This window comes from Oryctolagus cuniculus, chromosome 7, assembly GCF_051225735.1.
Source record: "Oryctolagus cuniculus isolate XC-2025 breed Fujian yellow rabbit chromosome 7, ASM5122573v1, whole genome shotgun sequence".
Classification (NCBI taxonomy): Eukaryota; Metazoa; Chordata; class Mammalia; order Lagomorpha; family Leporidae; genus Oryctolagus; species Oryctolagus cuniculus.
The window spans coordinates 153,715,250-153,728,549 of NC_142873.1; the positions used below are offsets into that span (position 1 = coordinate 153,715,250).

Below are 13,300 nucleotides of genomic sequence, written 5' to 3' on the forward strand. Positions count from 1 at the left end.
CCACACAGGGGCCAGGCTGTAGCCAGGAGTCAGTGGGTGCAGGGGCCAAGGACTTGGGCCATCCTCCACTGCTTTCCCAGGCGCCTTAGCAGGGAGCAGGATCAGAAATGGAGCAGCCAGGGCTCAAACCAGCGCCCATACGGGATGTCGGCACTGCAGGCAGCGTCTTAACCGGCTACGCCACAGCGCCAGCCCCTTATGCTTATCTTTGAGCCAGTGCCACACTCACGAGGTTCCAAATTCCAAAAAGGGCACACACAGAGGCTCCCTCCTGCCCTGTCCTCAGCCTCCTGTGTCCACAGTCTCTGTGTCTTCCCAGATGTCTGGGTAGCCGGGCAAGCACGCCCGTGTGAGTTCCCACCCCTCGCACTTCTCACTTCGTGGCACAAGGTGGAGAGGGGTCCTCTCGGTAGCAGTAGGAATCTTCCCTCCCTTTTTTCGCGGCCGAGCACTTTGCCTGGGGCTGGGCCGGCTCGTAGGGGAGCATTGTTCCCGGTTCCAGGTTCCAGGTCACCTGCGCGCCACAAGCACAGGGGGTGTTGGTTGGGCATTGGCCAGGGCCGTGAGGTCAGCTGGGCTTGTTAAGTTCCCCAAATCTCCCTCTTGGAGGTGTGAAGTTCTCGGCTTCATGGTCAAGGTCAGCTGTTTCCATTTCTCTCGGAGGCAGAGGATTGCCTAGTAAGACCCTTCTGCGGGCCGGCGCCGTGGCTCACTAAGCTAATCTTCCGCCTGTGGCGCCGGCACACCAGGTTCTAGTCCCGGTCGGGGCGCTGGATTCTGTCCCGGTTGCCCCTCTTCCAGGCCAGCTCTCTGCTGTGGCCAGGGAAGGCAGTGGAGGATGGCCCAAGTGCTTGGGCCCTGCACCCCATGGGAGACCAGGAGAAGCACCTGGCTCCAGCCTTCGGATCAGCGTGGTGCGCCGGCCGCAGTGGCCATTGGAGGGTGAACCAACGGCAAAGGAAGACCTTTCTCTCTCTCTCTCCCTCCCTGTCTACTCTGCCTGTCAAAAAATTAAAACAAACAAACAAACAAAAAAAAACCTTCAGCGAATGGAAGCGGTGAAACTCAGCAGGAGGCTCTCAGCAGCTGTCTGCTCCAGGGACGCGTGTGTGGAAGGTCTCCCCCCCCCCCCCCACAGAGCCAGGGGGGCTGGGTCTGTCTGGGCAGGGGTCTCCTCCCCCGGGCAGCCCTGCCTGTGCCAGGGCTGTGAGCACAGCGGGAGGACGGAACTCCCAGCTCAGCCCCTGGCCCAGCAGGGCACAGAAGGGACATGGAGAGACCCAGAGTGGGCCCCGCTCCCCGCCCTGGGGGCCTCCTGTTCACCACTGAGACAGCCTGGGATGCAGCAGCGGCTCAACAAATACTCGTGGAAAGAATGACCTCCCCCACCCCAAGCCAGTAACACCCAGGGGCTCCAGGGGGCTCTCCGGCTGAACCGAGGGGCTTGTGTTCATGAGAGAGAACTCCCCTCTAGATGCCCACGATGGCCAGGACGGGGCGGGGGCCGACGCCGGGAGCCAGGAGCACGTCCAGGTCTCCTACATGGGCGGCAGGGACCCACGCACGTGAGCCGTCACCGGAGCCCTCCCAGGGCTGCAGCAGTGGGGAGCTGAGAATCGAACCCCGGCTCTCGGATGTGGGACGTGGGTGTCCCAGCCGCGAGGCCGAACACCCGCCCTCTTAGGGCAGCTGTCTTCCCTCTCCACCCGTCCCCACGGCTGTGGGCAGCTGGTGAAGTCTGCTCGCCGCTCTTGGGTCTGGGATCCCCAGACCGGCCGCAGATGGCCCCACACAGGTCCTTGTTAGGGCAAGGTGGGGGAGGTTTGACCCACGGAGAAGGTGCCACCAGCAGGGAGGCAGAGGCTGGAGGAATAGCCGGGCAGGCCAGGAGTGGGCTCCCCCCAGCCCCTGGAGGGGGCATGGCCCCGCCGCCCCCTGAACCTCCCGGAAGTCAGGAAACACACCGGGGACTTCAAAGTGTTCATGGAGAGAGGCATTCAGAAGGTAAGTCTATTTAGCTGCAAAAAAGTTTTGAAATTCATGCATAGTTTTTTATGTGTTTCTTTTTAAAGATTTATTTATTTATTTGAAAGGCAGAGTTAGGAGGGTGGACTCCATCTGCTGCCTCACTCCCCAAACGGCTGCAATGGCCAAGGCTGGGCCAGGCCGAAGCCAGAAGCCTGGAGCTCCTTCTGGGTCCCCCAGGTGCGTGCAGGGTCCAAGCACTTGGGCCATCTTCTGCTGCTTTCTCAGGCCATCAGCAGGGAGCCGGATCAGAAGTGGAGCAGCTGCTGGCACTCATAGTGTAGGCCAGGCGGCTTAGCCGCTGCACCGCGGAGCAGGCCCCTTTGCGGCCACACTAAGAGGCGTCAGGTGCGCCCGGCTGCGGCTTCCGGCTGTTTCCCTGATGAGTAGTGATGTCGAGCAACTTCTCGTAGGAACTGTTGGTCGTTGGTAAATCACCTTTGGAAAAATGTCTGTTTAGGCCCTCTGCCCATTTTTAATTTTTTTTTTTTGACAGGCAGAGTTAGGCAGAGAGAGAGAGAGAGAGAGAGACAGAGAGAAAGGTCTTCCTTCCGTTGGTTCACCCCCGAAATGGCCATCACGGCTGGCGCTGTGCCAATCCAAAGCCAGGAGCCAGGTGCTTCCTCCTGGTCTCCCACGGGGTGCAGGGCCCAAGCACTTGGCCATCCTCCACTGCACTCCCGGGCCACAGCAGAGAGCTGGCCTGGAAGAGGAGCAGCCGGGACTAGAACTGACGCCCATATGGGATGCAGGCAGAGGATTGATTAATCAAGTGAGCCACAGCGCCGGCCCCTAATTGGGTTATTGCGTTGTGAACGGGTCACAGGAGTTCTTCCTCTGTTCTCTGAAGCCCTTGCCAGATGTGTGACTCGCAGAAGCTTCTCCCTGTCCCACGGGGACCACCGAGCTCTGTCGATCGTGTCCTGCACGTGGAAGCCGGATGTGTGGAGTCCCATTTGCCCCTTCTGCTTTTGGTGCCTGTGCGTCGAGTGTCAGAGCCCAGGGATCCTTGCCAAGTCCAATGTCAAGAAGCTTCTTTAATTTTGTAAAGATTTATGTATTTATTCGAAAGAGTTACAGAGAAGGAGAGGCACAGAGAGAGAGAGAGAGAGAGAGAGAGAGAGTCTTCCGTCCGCTGGTTCACTCCCCAAATGGCTGCAGTAGCCAGGGCTGGGCCAGGCTGAAGCCAAGAACCAGGGTCTTCTCCCAGGTCTCCCACGCGAGTGCTGGGGCCCGAGCACTGGGGCCAGTCTCTGCCGCCTTCCCAGGTGCTTTAGCAGGGAGCTGGATGGGAAGTGGAGCAGCCGGGACTTGATCCAGCGCCCATGTGGGATGCCGGTGCTGCAGGTGGCGGCTTTACCTGCTGCACCATAGCACCAGGCTTGTGAAGCCCCTGTGTGCTTTCTTCTAGGAGTTTGATGGTTTTGGGTCTCTGATCCATTTTTGTCAGTTTCATGCATGGTACAAGGTGAAGGTTCAAGTTCATTCTTCATCGCGTGGGTGTCCGGTTTCTCCGCGCTGTCTGCTGACAGACTGCCCTCTGCTGGCGCCCTCGCTGGCCACTCCGACCACATCCTGGGGGTTGTTTCTCGGCTCTATTCTACCCCACAGGTGCGTTTGTCTCTGTGTCAGTTCCACGCTATTTTGCTGACTGTGGCGTTGTGTGAGGACAGGGTGGTTTGTTCCCATCTTTCCCAGAAGCATCCGTGCTGCGGGACCGACATGGGCACCGCCTTGTCTCTGGGTGTTCTCTGAGCGTCTCTGACTGCGGGGCCCCGGGCTGCTCTCGGGCCCCGAGCCCGAGTTCTGTTTGCCGCACTGGGACCTTCGGGACAATGACAAAAGGGACACCGAGAAGGCAACTCGCAGGCTGAGCGTCTGCGCTTGGGACCACAGGTGTTTCCAATCTGGTTTTTTTTTTTTTTTTTTTTTTTTTTTTTAGAGTTTGGAATATTGGTGTGGACTTGATTGTCGAGTATCCCTAATGTGAAAATCCCAGATCTGAAACATTTTGAGTGTTTTCTTGGCAACTCAGAAAGCTTCAGGTGTTGTAATACCTGCAGTTTTGGACTTTCTGGTGGGTGGAGTTCAACAAACACACAGCAGCCTGTGGCCCCCCGCGGGCGCCAGGCCCTGCTTTGGGGGGCTCACGGCGCGGGGGCTCACAGAGCTGGGGCTCACGAAGCCGGGGCTCATGGACCAGACAAGGCCCATTTTGGGATGCTTTCTGCTGGCAGAGTGGAGCCCATAGGGAGCGGGGCAGAGAATGTCTGACGTCGACCCCTCCGTGCCCTGGCGCTGGCCGTGGGCTATGCTTTTCTCAAAGGAGCTCCTGACTGGGAGAAGGTTCCCAGGCCGCATCTCTGGCCTCGGGGCTTTGCCACCGCCGCCTCCCGCCCCCCCAGGTACGCTGAGCGACCTGAGGCCCAGGCACCTGCCCGCCAGTCTGCTGCCTGTGGTTTATCTTTATTCTGACAAATACAGAACAGCGCATCGTGCTGACACAGCCACATTAACGCGGGCGAAGCCTCGGTGGGGCTGTCGGGGAAAGGATTTCAAAGACGGGTTCTGGGCCCCTCTTCCCTTCCTGAAAGTGTCCGTAGGGAGCTCAGAACCAACCAGGACCACGTTCAATATTTTTAAAATATTTTATTTATTTATTTCAAAGGCACAATTACATACAGTGAAAGACAGAGACAGGGAGAGGTCTTCCATCCGCTGGTTCACTCCCCAGATGGCCGCAATGGCCGGAGCTGCGCCGATCCGAAGCCAGGAGCCAGGAGCTTCTTCCGGGTCTCCCATGCGGGTGCAGGGGCCCTAGGACTTGGGCCATCTTCTACTGTTTCCCCAGGCCACAGCAGAGAGCTGGATCGGAAGTAGAGCAGCTGGGTCTCGAACCGCTGTCCATATGGGATGCTGGTGCCACAGGCAGAGGCTTAGCCTAGTACACCACAGTGCTAGACCCCCTTATGCAAGATTTAAAAAAATATATTTTAAAAATGTTATTTGAGAGAAAGAAGATGCACCCATCTGCTGGCTTATGCCCTAAATGCAACAGCACTGAACCCAGCTGGGGCTGAAACCAGGAGCCGGGAGCTCCATCCGGGTCTCCCACGTGGGTAGCTTCAGCCGTCACCAGCGCCTCCCAGGGGCTGCAGGCAGGACGTGGACCAGCAGCGGAGCCCACGTACTCTGATGTGGGACTCAGCCACCTTCACTGCTAGGTCCAATGCCAGCCCCTCACGAGAGACTCTATCCACCGGCGCTAGGCCTGGGAGCGAAAGGCACACTCGGTAACGCTGGCTCCGAGACCCTGGCAATTCTGCGGTGCCGAGCGAGCTCATGGTGAGTGACAAGAGCGACGGGTGGCCGTGGCGCACACAGGGACGGACAGCTTCCCTGCAGCTCCTCCAAGCACAGCTGAGTCTGCGACGCGGGGACCCTCGTGGGAACCTGGGGGGGGGGGCTCGGGGCTGGAGCCAGGAGAAGGGAAGTGAGCCGCCCCGGGGGGCTCCAGCTGCGCCACGCCGCAGGGCGCCGGCCACCTCGGGCGGCAGGGGCAGGAGGGCGCCTGGCGAGCCCCGCGTTCAGGGCTCCATGCGCCACCACTTGAAGGCGAAGGGCTTCCGGCGCACGTTGGTGCCGCAGTGCACCTCGCCGTGCCGGACGTGGTAGGAGTAGAAGTCGTCGATGAAGGTGCAGCGCAGGCCCAGCGGCTCCAGCAGGGACCGCACCTTCTCCTCCAGGCAGCAGCGGCCGTTGATGATGGGGCCGAAGGGCTTGGGGATGCCCAGGTGCTTGCCCAGCACCAGCAGGTTCACCTGCGGCGGGAGGGAGGCCGCAGCCTGGGGTGTGGTCCGCGCATCCCCCACCCACCCCCCCCCCCGACCTGTGTGGATGGGGAAACTGAGTCTTGCATGGGAAAAGGGCCAGCCCGCTGTTCTAGGACTGGTGCCACGTCTCTCCCCCACTGACCACCTTCTGGTCAAGCCCAACTCAGATGCCAGCCCCGCTGCGAAGCTGCCATGCATCCCCCAACTCTGGTTTCCATGGCAACAGTAAACAAGAGCCGGCGTGCCCAGGGACACAGTCAGTGCAGGGTCGCCCTCCTGAGTCCTTAGGGCGTCTCGTTCTCCGTGGCGGCTCAGCACCCGGGAGCCAGCGGGCCTTGGCTCAGGCTCCCTGCAGGGACCTTGCCGGCAGCTCAGAGCCAGCCCTCAGCCTGGCCCGTGGGTCATTCCAGGAGCCCTCCCCTAGCTGTCGGCACCCACTTCCGTTCCTGCACCAGAAGCCTGGCTCGGCCAAGCCAGAGGGGACCAAGATGCCTGGGGCCGAGGGAGTTCAAAGGGTGGGGGAGGGGCTTTCCTCTTCTTTTAGCCCAGGGACCCTTTATTTATTTATTTATTTGTTTGTTTTATTCCGGCCGAAAGCATTTATTAGACTGAAGGTTTCCTAAGACCTCTTGGAAAACCCGGTAATGTTTGCATGAATCACACACATGTATAGATCCATGCTGTAGGCGATATGCGGCCGGCACTAGGCTCAGGCCATCCCAGCCCAGGCAGGAGAGGGCCACGGGACCCCCATCCTATACAAGACCCTCTGCAGGGCCTCCATGCATGGAACACAGACAACCTGAGCCCCGGATTTGAGGCACCGCCTAGGCACCCCGGAGCCCTGGGGAACCCAGTCTGCAAACCGCCACATTAAGGGCTGCTGGCTGGTCCGGGGCTGCAAGCCCAGTGCTGGGGGAGGCGGCGGCCGAAGGGCCCTTGGGTGTTCTCAGAGGAGATGGGAGAGGGATGGGGGCTGTGACCGGGCTGGGCACTGGGGGTGGGGGGGTGTGACCCTCACATCCGTGCTCCTGCAGCTGGGGTCCCACCCAGCCGGGGAAGGGGTGGTACCACCTTCTCCTTGCAGAGGTCCCCCGGGGCCACCCAGCCGAGGGCCCCCACCTGCATGCCCTTCCTCGCACCTGTCACGGCCGAGGGTGATTCCAGCCCCCCACGAGAGGCAGCCACCCCGGCCCGGAAGCTCTGAACCCCGTCCCCGCCGGCCCAGGGTTCTTGTGCCAGAACCACCCCTGAGCAGTGCGTGACCGGGAGACCCCCGGCATCTAGGGCGCCCCCCTCACCATGTTGGGGAAGAAGGCGGCAGCCTTGAGGCGCTCCCTGCTGCCCCCCACGAGCCTGAAGAGCTGCGGGATGTCCACGATGTCGCCCTCGGCCAGGCCCAGCTCCCGCCTCAGCACCTCGCGGTTCCAGTCGATGCACTTCTGGGGGCGGGAGGGGCGGTGGGTAGGGGGCTGCAGGGGGGCGGGGGGCGAGGCCCTGGGCCGAGGGTGGTGGAGGGCCGGGGTCAGGAAGGCAGTGGCAGTAGCTGCGGGGCTCCCAGGGACTGAGCCGTGTTTCTGGGGCTCTGGGGGACCCTGTAGGCCTCCTCCCCTCCCTCCGCCCCCCTGCTTCTGCGCCTCTGTCTCCCCCGGGCCACGGTGACCCCCGGGCTCGCTGCGGTACCTCCACGTAGGCATTGTGCTCCCTCAGTTTCTTGTTGGACAAAATCTCCTTTATTTGCTGCTGTTTTTTTCCTGTTGGAGAAAAAGAAAAAAAGCCAAAGCCAGTGACCTCAGAGGGCTGTTCCCGGTCCCAGCAGGTGCAGCGGGGCCTCAGTGTCCCCGTCCAGAACATGGGGGCAGGGCGGGCATCTGGTTCAGGATGCCGGCCTCCCCGAGCGCGGTGCCTGGGTGTGGGCGCAGCTCCGCTTCCGCGCCTGGGGAGGCAGCAGGTGGCGCACGAGTTCTCTGGACAGAATCCCCGCTCCCAGCTTCAGCCTTGGCCCAGCCCTGGCTGTCCGGGGCTCTAGGGGAGTGAACCAGCAGATGGAAGATCCCTGTCTGTCTTCCTTGCAGATTAAGCAGAGTTATGGAGAGAATGGACATAGCACGAAAACACCATTTTTTAAAAGGCAGTGGTAGCCATCCCTAACATCCAGGTGACGCCTAGCACCCGCGGGGCAGATGCCATTAATGGCGCATTTTAGCGGTGTGATTGCTCATTGACAATGTTTCTCTCGGGCTGGACAACAGGCATGGGCATAGAGGTACACGCAGAATTTACTGCTAATGTGCTGCACCGTGGTAGGGTAAGACAGTCTATGATGATTTTTCAAAATATTTTAAACGGACTTAATTGGGAAAATCAACCTAATCACTGTCCAGCCCTCCGGGTGGCCCCAGGGTCCTTAGACCCAGGGGCTTCTGTCGCCTCCCCAAACTACTCCACCTGCTGGCCGGTGACAGCTCGGCCTTCAGGCCCCTGCTTGGGGCTCACTTCCTCCAGGACCCCCACCCCTGGGGCCCGTGTCCTGGTTGCTTTGTTGCCTGGCTGGGAGCGACACTGCCCGCGTGCTCAGCCCACATCCGTTGCCCGGAGGCTGCTGCCTGGCGGCAGGAGGCAGAGGAGGGGGCGGACAGAAGCAGGCGGCCTGGCCACTCACTCTTGAGGCCCTGGAAGAGCAGCGCCTCCCCGTGGCCCTCCCGCTGCAGCTCCTGGAAAAGTCTGTAGCAGGCCCGGGGGCTGGCCAGGAGCAGCCGGAAGCCCTGCAGGCAGAAACGCAAGGGTCAGAGGTCAGCTTTGCCACTGGGGCTCCCAGGGAGGGGCAGCACCTCCCCCATCCCCTCTGCTGAGTCAGGCACGCCCCCTCCCCAGGGAGAGCACGGAGCTGTGCAGGGGGACCCAGCGAGGAGGCGTGGCTGGCGCGTGGCACCTTCCTGTCCAGCGCGGGGACAAAGCTCAGGAACTCGTCCACGTGGCCCACGGCCAGCCAGTCTGAATAGAGCTTCACAGGGGCCTGCACCTGCTGGGCGCACAGGAAGTCCCACAGGGCCCGGTGCATCTCCCGGCTCTCGTCGCTGCGGGGGCAGGGGAAGGCGTGTTACTGGGGAGAGTGCCCTCCACCTCCCGTCAGCTCCCTGCTGTGGCCTGGGAAGGCAGCGGAGGACGGCCCACGTGCTCGGGCCCCTGCACCCACATGGGAGACCCAGATGGAGCTCCTGGCTCCTGGCTTCAGCCTGACCCAGTCCTGGCTGTTGCAGCCATGTGGGGAGTGAACCAGCAGGTGGAAGACCTCTCTCTGTCTTCTCTCTAACTCTGTCTTTCAAATAAACAAATACATCTTAAAAAAAGAAACTGTCAGCCGGCGCCGTGGCTCAATAGGCTAATCCTCCACCTTGCGGCGCCGGCATACCGGGTTCTAGTCCCGGTCGGGGCGCCGGATTCTGTCCCGGTTGCCCCTCTTCCAGGCCAGCTCTCTGCTATGGCCAGGGAGTGCAGTGAAGGATGGCCCAGGTGCTTGGGCCCTGCACCCCATGGGAGACCAGGAAAAGCACCTGGATCCTGGCTCCTGCCATCGGATCAGCGTGGTGCGCCGGCTGCAGCGGCGGCCATTGGAGGGTGAACCAACGGCAAAGGAAGACCTTTCTCTCTCTGTCTCTCTCTCTCACTGTCCACTCTGCCTATCAAAAAAAAAAAAAAAGAAAGAAACTGTCAAGTCCTTGGTCCCTGTGCCCGCATGGGAGACCAGGAGGAAGCACCTAGCTCCTGGCTTCGGATCGGCGCAGCGCCAGCTGTAGCGGCCATTTGGGGGGTGAACCAGCGGATGGAAGACCTTTCTCTCTGTCTCTCTCTCTCTCACTGTCTAATTCTGCCTGTCAAAAAAAAAAAAAAAAAAAGGACTTGTCATTCCAGGCTCCTGGAGGGGAACCAAGGCTTGGCCCCTCCCCTAAGGCGGACAGCCAGAGCGCAGCCTCAGAAACTGCTGCCTGTTGAGTCACCGAACGCTGGTGATGCACCGCGGGGTTGGGCCGGTGACTCCTTCTTACCTCTGGGGCCCTGGGGACCTTGGGGACCTCCCTGCATCTCCCTGAGCCTCTTTCTCAGACCCGGCCCTGTGTGCGCTACCCCCTTGCTCTTCCTCTTGCTTATTCTGCGTTAGGCACCCTGGCCTGCCCAGCACAGCAAGCTCCTCCCTGCCGCAGGGCCTTTGCACAGGCTGTTTCCCATGCCAGGCCTACGCTGCACCAGATTTCCACGCAGCCATGCCCTTCCCATCGCAGCCTCAGCTCAAGCGCCCCTCCCCCCGAGAGGGCTCCCTCCCACCCCGCTACCCTAGCTCTGCCCCCTCCTTGTTTTCCTCTCTGTGTGAAATCATCTTTCAGTTGTTTCTGCCACCTGCCTCGCCCACTAGCGCTGTGGCGGGGCCTTGTCTCCGTGCAGGGCTGCGATCCTGGCGCCTGGCCCAGTACACGCTGCTGGCCGAGCGGTGAGCCACGGAGCTGGACGTGGGACTCAGGTCTACAGGGCTGCGTTCGGGTTCCCCTCCAACTCCCAGAAGCCCCCTGCGCCCTCCCTGCGGGCCCCGCCCCCCGGCCCCGGCCCTGCCCCCTTACCCGGGGAAGCTGCTGCTCCCGACGAGAATCCTGCCCAGCGGGTAATCCTTCTTCCCCACCGTGACCGGGGGACTCACTTCCAGGTTCCCGAAGGAGTCCAGCCCCGTGACCTCCTCTGCGGCCCCACGTGTCACATAGCCGAAGTTTGGTCCCTGAGATGGAGACGTACGAGGGTCTTCAGGAAGTTCGTGGAAAAAAGAAGTATGCTCGGATCTTTATTTTTTTTACACCCAAATAAGCTTATCTTTTCATTCCATTTTCCCACGAGTGTTTTGAAGTGCTGGGAGTTGGAGCAAATATTCCCGGGGGAATATTTGGGGTGGAGGCGGCCGTAGGAGGCATTCAGTGGGGGTCGGCCGCCAGGGTCCACTGGCCGCGTCACTGCTGGCGACGGTGAGGCCGGTCAGCGGGTAGGAAAAGGACCTGCCTTCCTCAAGGCCCCCTGCCTGCCCCAGCCTCGCTCTGCAGGGAAGAAGCTGAGCTCGGGGCAGTGGCAGCCTCTGTAGGGCCCGGGGCTGCCGGCTGACTCCTGAGTGTGCCAGCAGGGGCTGCCGGAGGGGAGCTCTGAGCTCTGGCTGCAGTAACCGGTGCCTCCTCCCCTCCCCCGCCACGCCAGGGTTCCACAGCTGTGCAGGCCAAGGGCTGGAACCTGCTTCACTGGTGCACGGGGCGGGGGGCAGTGGGATGGGGGGAGCTGTCCTGCTCACCTCACCCACCCACCCCGGGGGATTCTCATTTCTAATCTTGGCCGGGGCCTCTGCCTCCATCTTCCTGGCGCACCCTCCAGCATCTGCGGCCTGGTGGGCGCCCGCCTGGTTTCCCTGCCTGGGCAGCCCCTGAGTCGGCCCACATCCTCAGCCCACTGTCTGCCCTTGGCCGCTCTCCCACGCGGGGACAGTCCTCACATGTGGGGCTCCCTCTCTCCCAAAGGTTAGACACACACATGAGGTCCACCTGTCTTCTCCCACCCCAGTACACCTGCCGACCCCCAGCCCCACCCCCATCCCGGTCACAGCCTGGCAGTAACCTCTGCCTCATTTGTCTCTCACAGTGGCCAGGAACTGCTAGGGGCTCTGCCCAGGAACCTGCCCAGACGCCCTGCTCCCCGCATTGCCCCATCTTCTGCTGAGACGCCGCCCGCTCTGCCCCGGCCCCTGCCGGCTGCTCCCCCTGGACAGATCTCAGCCTTCTGCTGAGTGAGACCCTGCGGTGACTCCTGGTATCTCAGGTGCTAACTGATGGCCTTAGAGGGGCCGGCAGGTCCACCAGATCTGCCCCTCACGCAGCTCAGTTCACAACGGCCAAGCTGTGGAATCAACCTGAACATCTACCAGCTGAAGACTGGATGAAGAAATGATGGGATACGTACCCCGTGGAATACCACAAAGCGATTAAAATAAAAAAAGAAATACTGTCATTTGCAACAAAATGGATGCTGGACAACACCAGCCTTAGTGAGATAAGCCAGTCCCTAAAGGACAAGCACCATATGTTCTCCCTGACCTGTGATAACTCAGAGCCCCTGAAAGTAGCTACAGAAGTGAAACTGACACTTTGAGATGCGATGGCTCGGCACTGGTCAAAAAACAGGTTCCCCTCCCCGCCATACTGTTTGTTGAACTATTTACTTAGTATAGAGTTAATCTTGCGTGTATAAACTGAAAATACATCTTAGCAAAATATAAGAATGGGAGGAGGAGAGGGAGGAGGAAGACGGGGTGGGGGAGGGTGGGCACGTGCCTCAAGTTGCATTTGTGAAATGCATGGAGTCAGCACACCTTACACAGAAAAAGCAAATGCATGAACTGCGGCTGAAGTAGAAGCCCAGGGGAAGCCTGCAGCTGAGCTGGGTCCCCGCCGTCCAGCACCGCCAGCGACCGGACGGACGTGGCCCAAGCCTGGGGACCCTGGGAGGCTTTCACAGTGCAATGGCCGATCGGGAGGGGCTGTCCCTCCACGTGGGGCCCCCACAACCAGGGCCCGGACGTTCGCCCCGGGAGACCTGCAATCACTCTCCGACCCCCGGTCTCCTCCCACAAAGGACAAAACTCAGAGTTCAGGAAACGCAATGGCGGTGGGTGAGTGAGGCCGGAGGTCTGGTTACTGTTGCCAGCCCTCGCCCAGACCCCTGGCAACAGTGGCTTTTCGCCTTGCTACTTGTTGAGTTTTTTATGCAGTGGAGGATTGAGTTTGTGACTAGAAAGTACATTAGAAGCCGGCGCCGTGGCTCACTAGGCTAATCCTCCGCCTAGCGGCGCCGGCACACCGGGTTCTAGTCCCGGTCGGGGCGCCGGATTCTGTCCCGGTTGCCCCTCTTCCAGGCCAGCTCTCTGCTATGGCCAGGGAGTGCAGTGGAGGATGGCCCAGGTGCTTGGGCCCTGCACCCCATGGGAGACCAGGAAAAGCACCTGGCTCCTGGCTCCTGCCATCGGATCAGCGCGGTGCGCCGGCCGCAGCGCGCCGGCCGCGGCGGCCATTGGAGGGTGAACCAACGGCAAAGGAAGACCTTTCTCTCTGTCTCTCTCTCTCACTGTCCACTCTGCCTGTCAAAAAAAAAAAAAAAAAAAAAAAAAAAAGAAAAGAAAGTACATTAGAAGTGGGTTAGCACAAAAGTAAAAGGAAAACCAACAAGAAGCAAGGAGGGAATGTGGGTGGGGAGCATCATTATGGCCTTAAAACTGCATATATGAAATCCGTTTTGTTTATAGAAATAAGAAAGGAGAAATACCAAAAAAAAAAAAAAATCCATCCCTTTCCCACACCGCCCGAACCCTCACCTCTCCTGCTCTTCCACCCACTCGCTCTGCCCCTGTACAGAGGCTTCCGCCT

General features: G+C 60.5%; 1 protein-coding gene and 1 long non-coding RNA gene across 2 annotated transcripts in view; one reads left to right on the forward strand and one right to left on the reverse strand.

The window, feature by feature from the left end:
- Positions 1-12,047, forward strand: LOC149125824 (uncharacterized). Its single transcript, XR_016210232.1, has 3 exons — positions 1-678; positions 10,555-10,672; positions 11,523-12,047. It is a non-coding gene; the product is annotated as an uncharacterized LOC149125824 (long non-coding RNA).
- Positions 4,667-13,300, reverse strand: part of PADI4 (peptidyl arginine deiminase 4) — a 26,329-nt gene continuing 17,695 nt past the window's right edge. Inside the window, exons 11-16 of the mRNA XM_070077042.2 lie at positions 10,472-10,623; positions 8,791-8,935; positions 8,521-8,623; positions 7,542-7,612; positions 7,160-7,300; positions 4,667-5,846 (exon numbers count right to left, since the gene is read on the reverse strand). Of these exons, the coding sequence (XP_069933143.2) occupies positions 5,613-5,846; positions 7,160-7,300; positions 7,542-7,612; positions 8,521-8,623; positions 8,791-8,935; positions 10,472-10,623 (846 nt within the window). The 3' untranslated portion in view covers positions 4,667-5,612. The remainder of the gene's footprint in view (positions 5,847-7,159; positions 7,301-7,541; positions 7,613-8,520; positions 8,624-8,790; positions 8,936-10,471; positions 10,624-13,300) is intronic.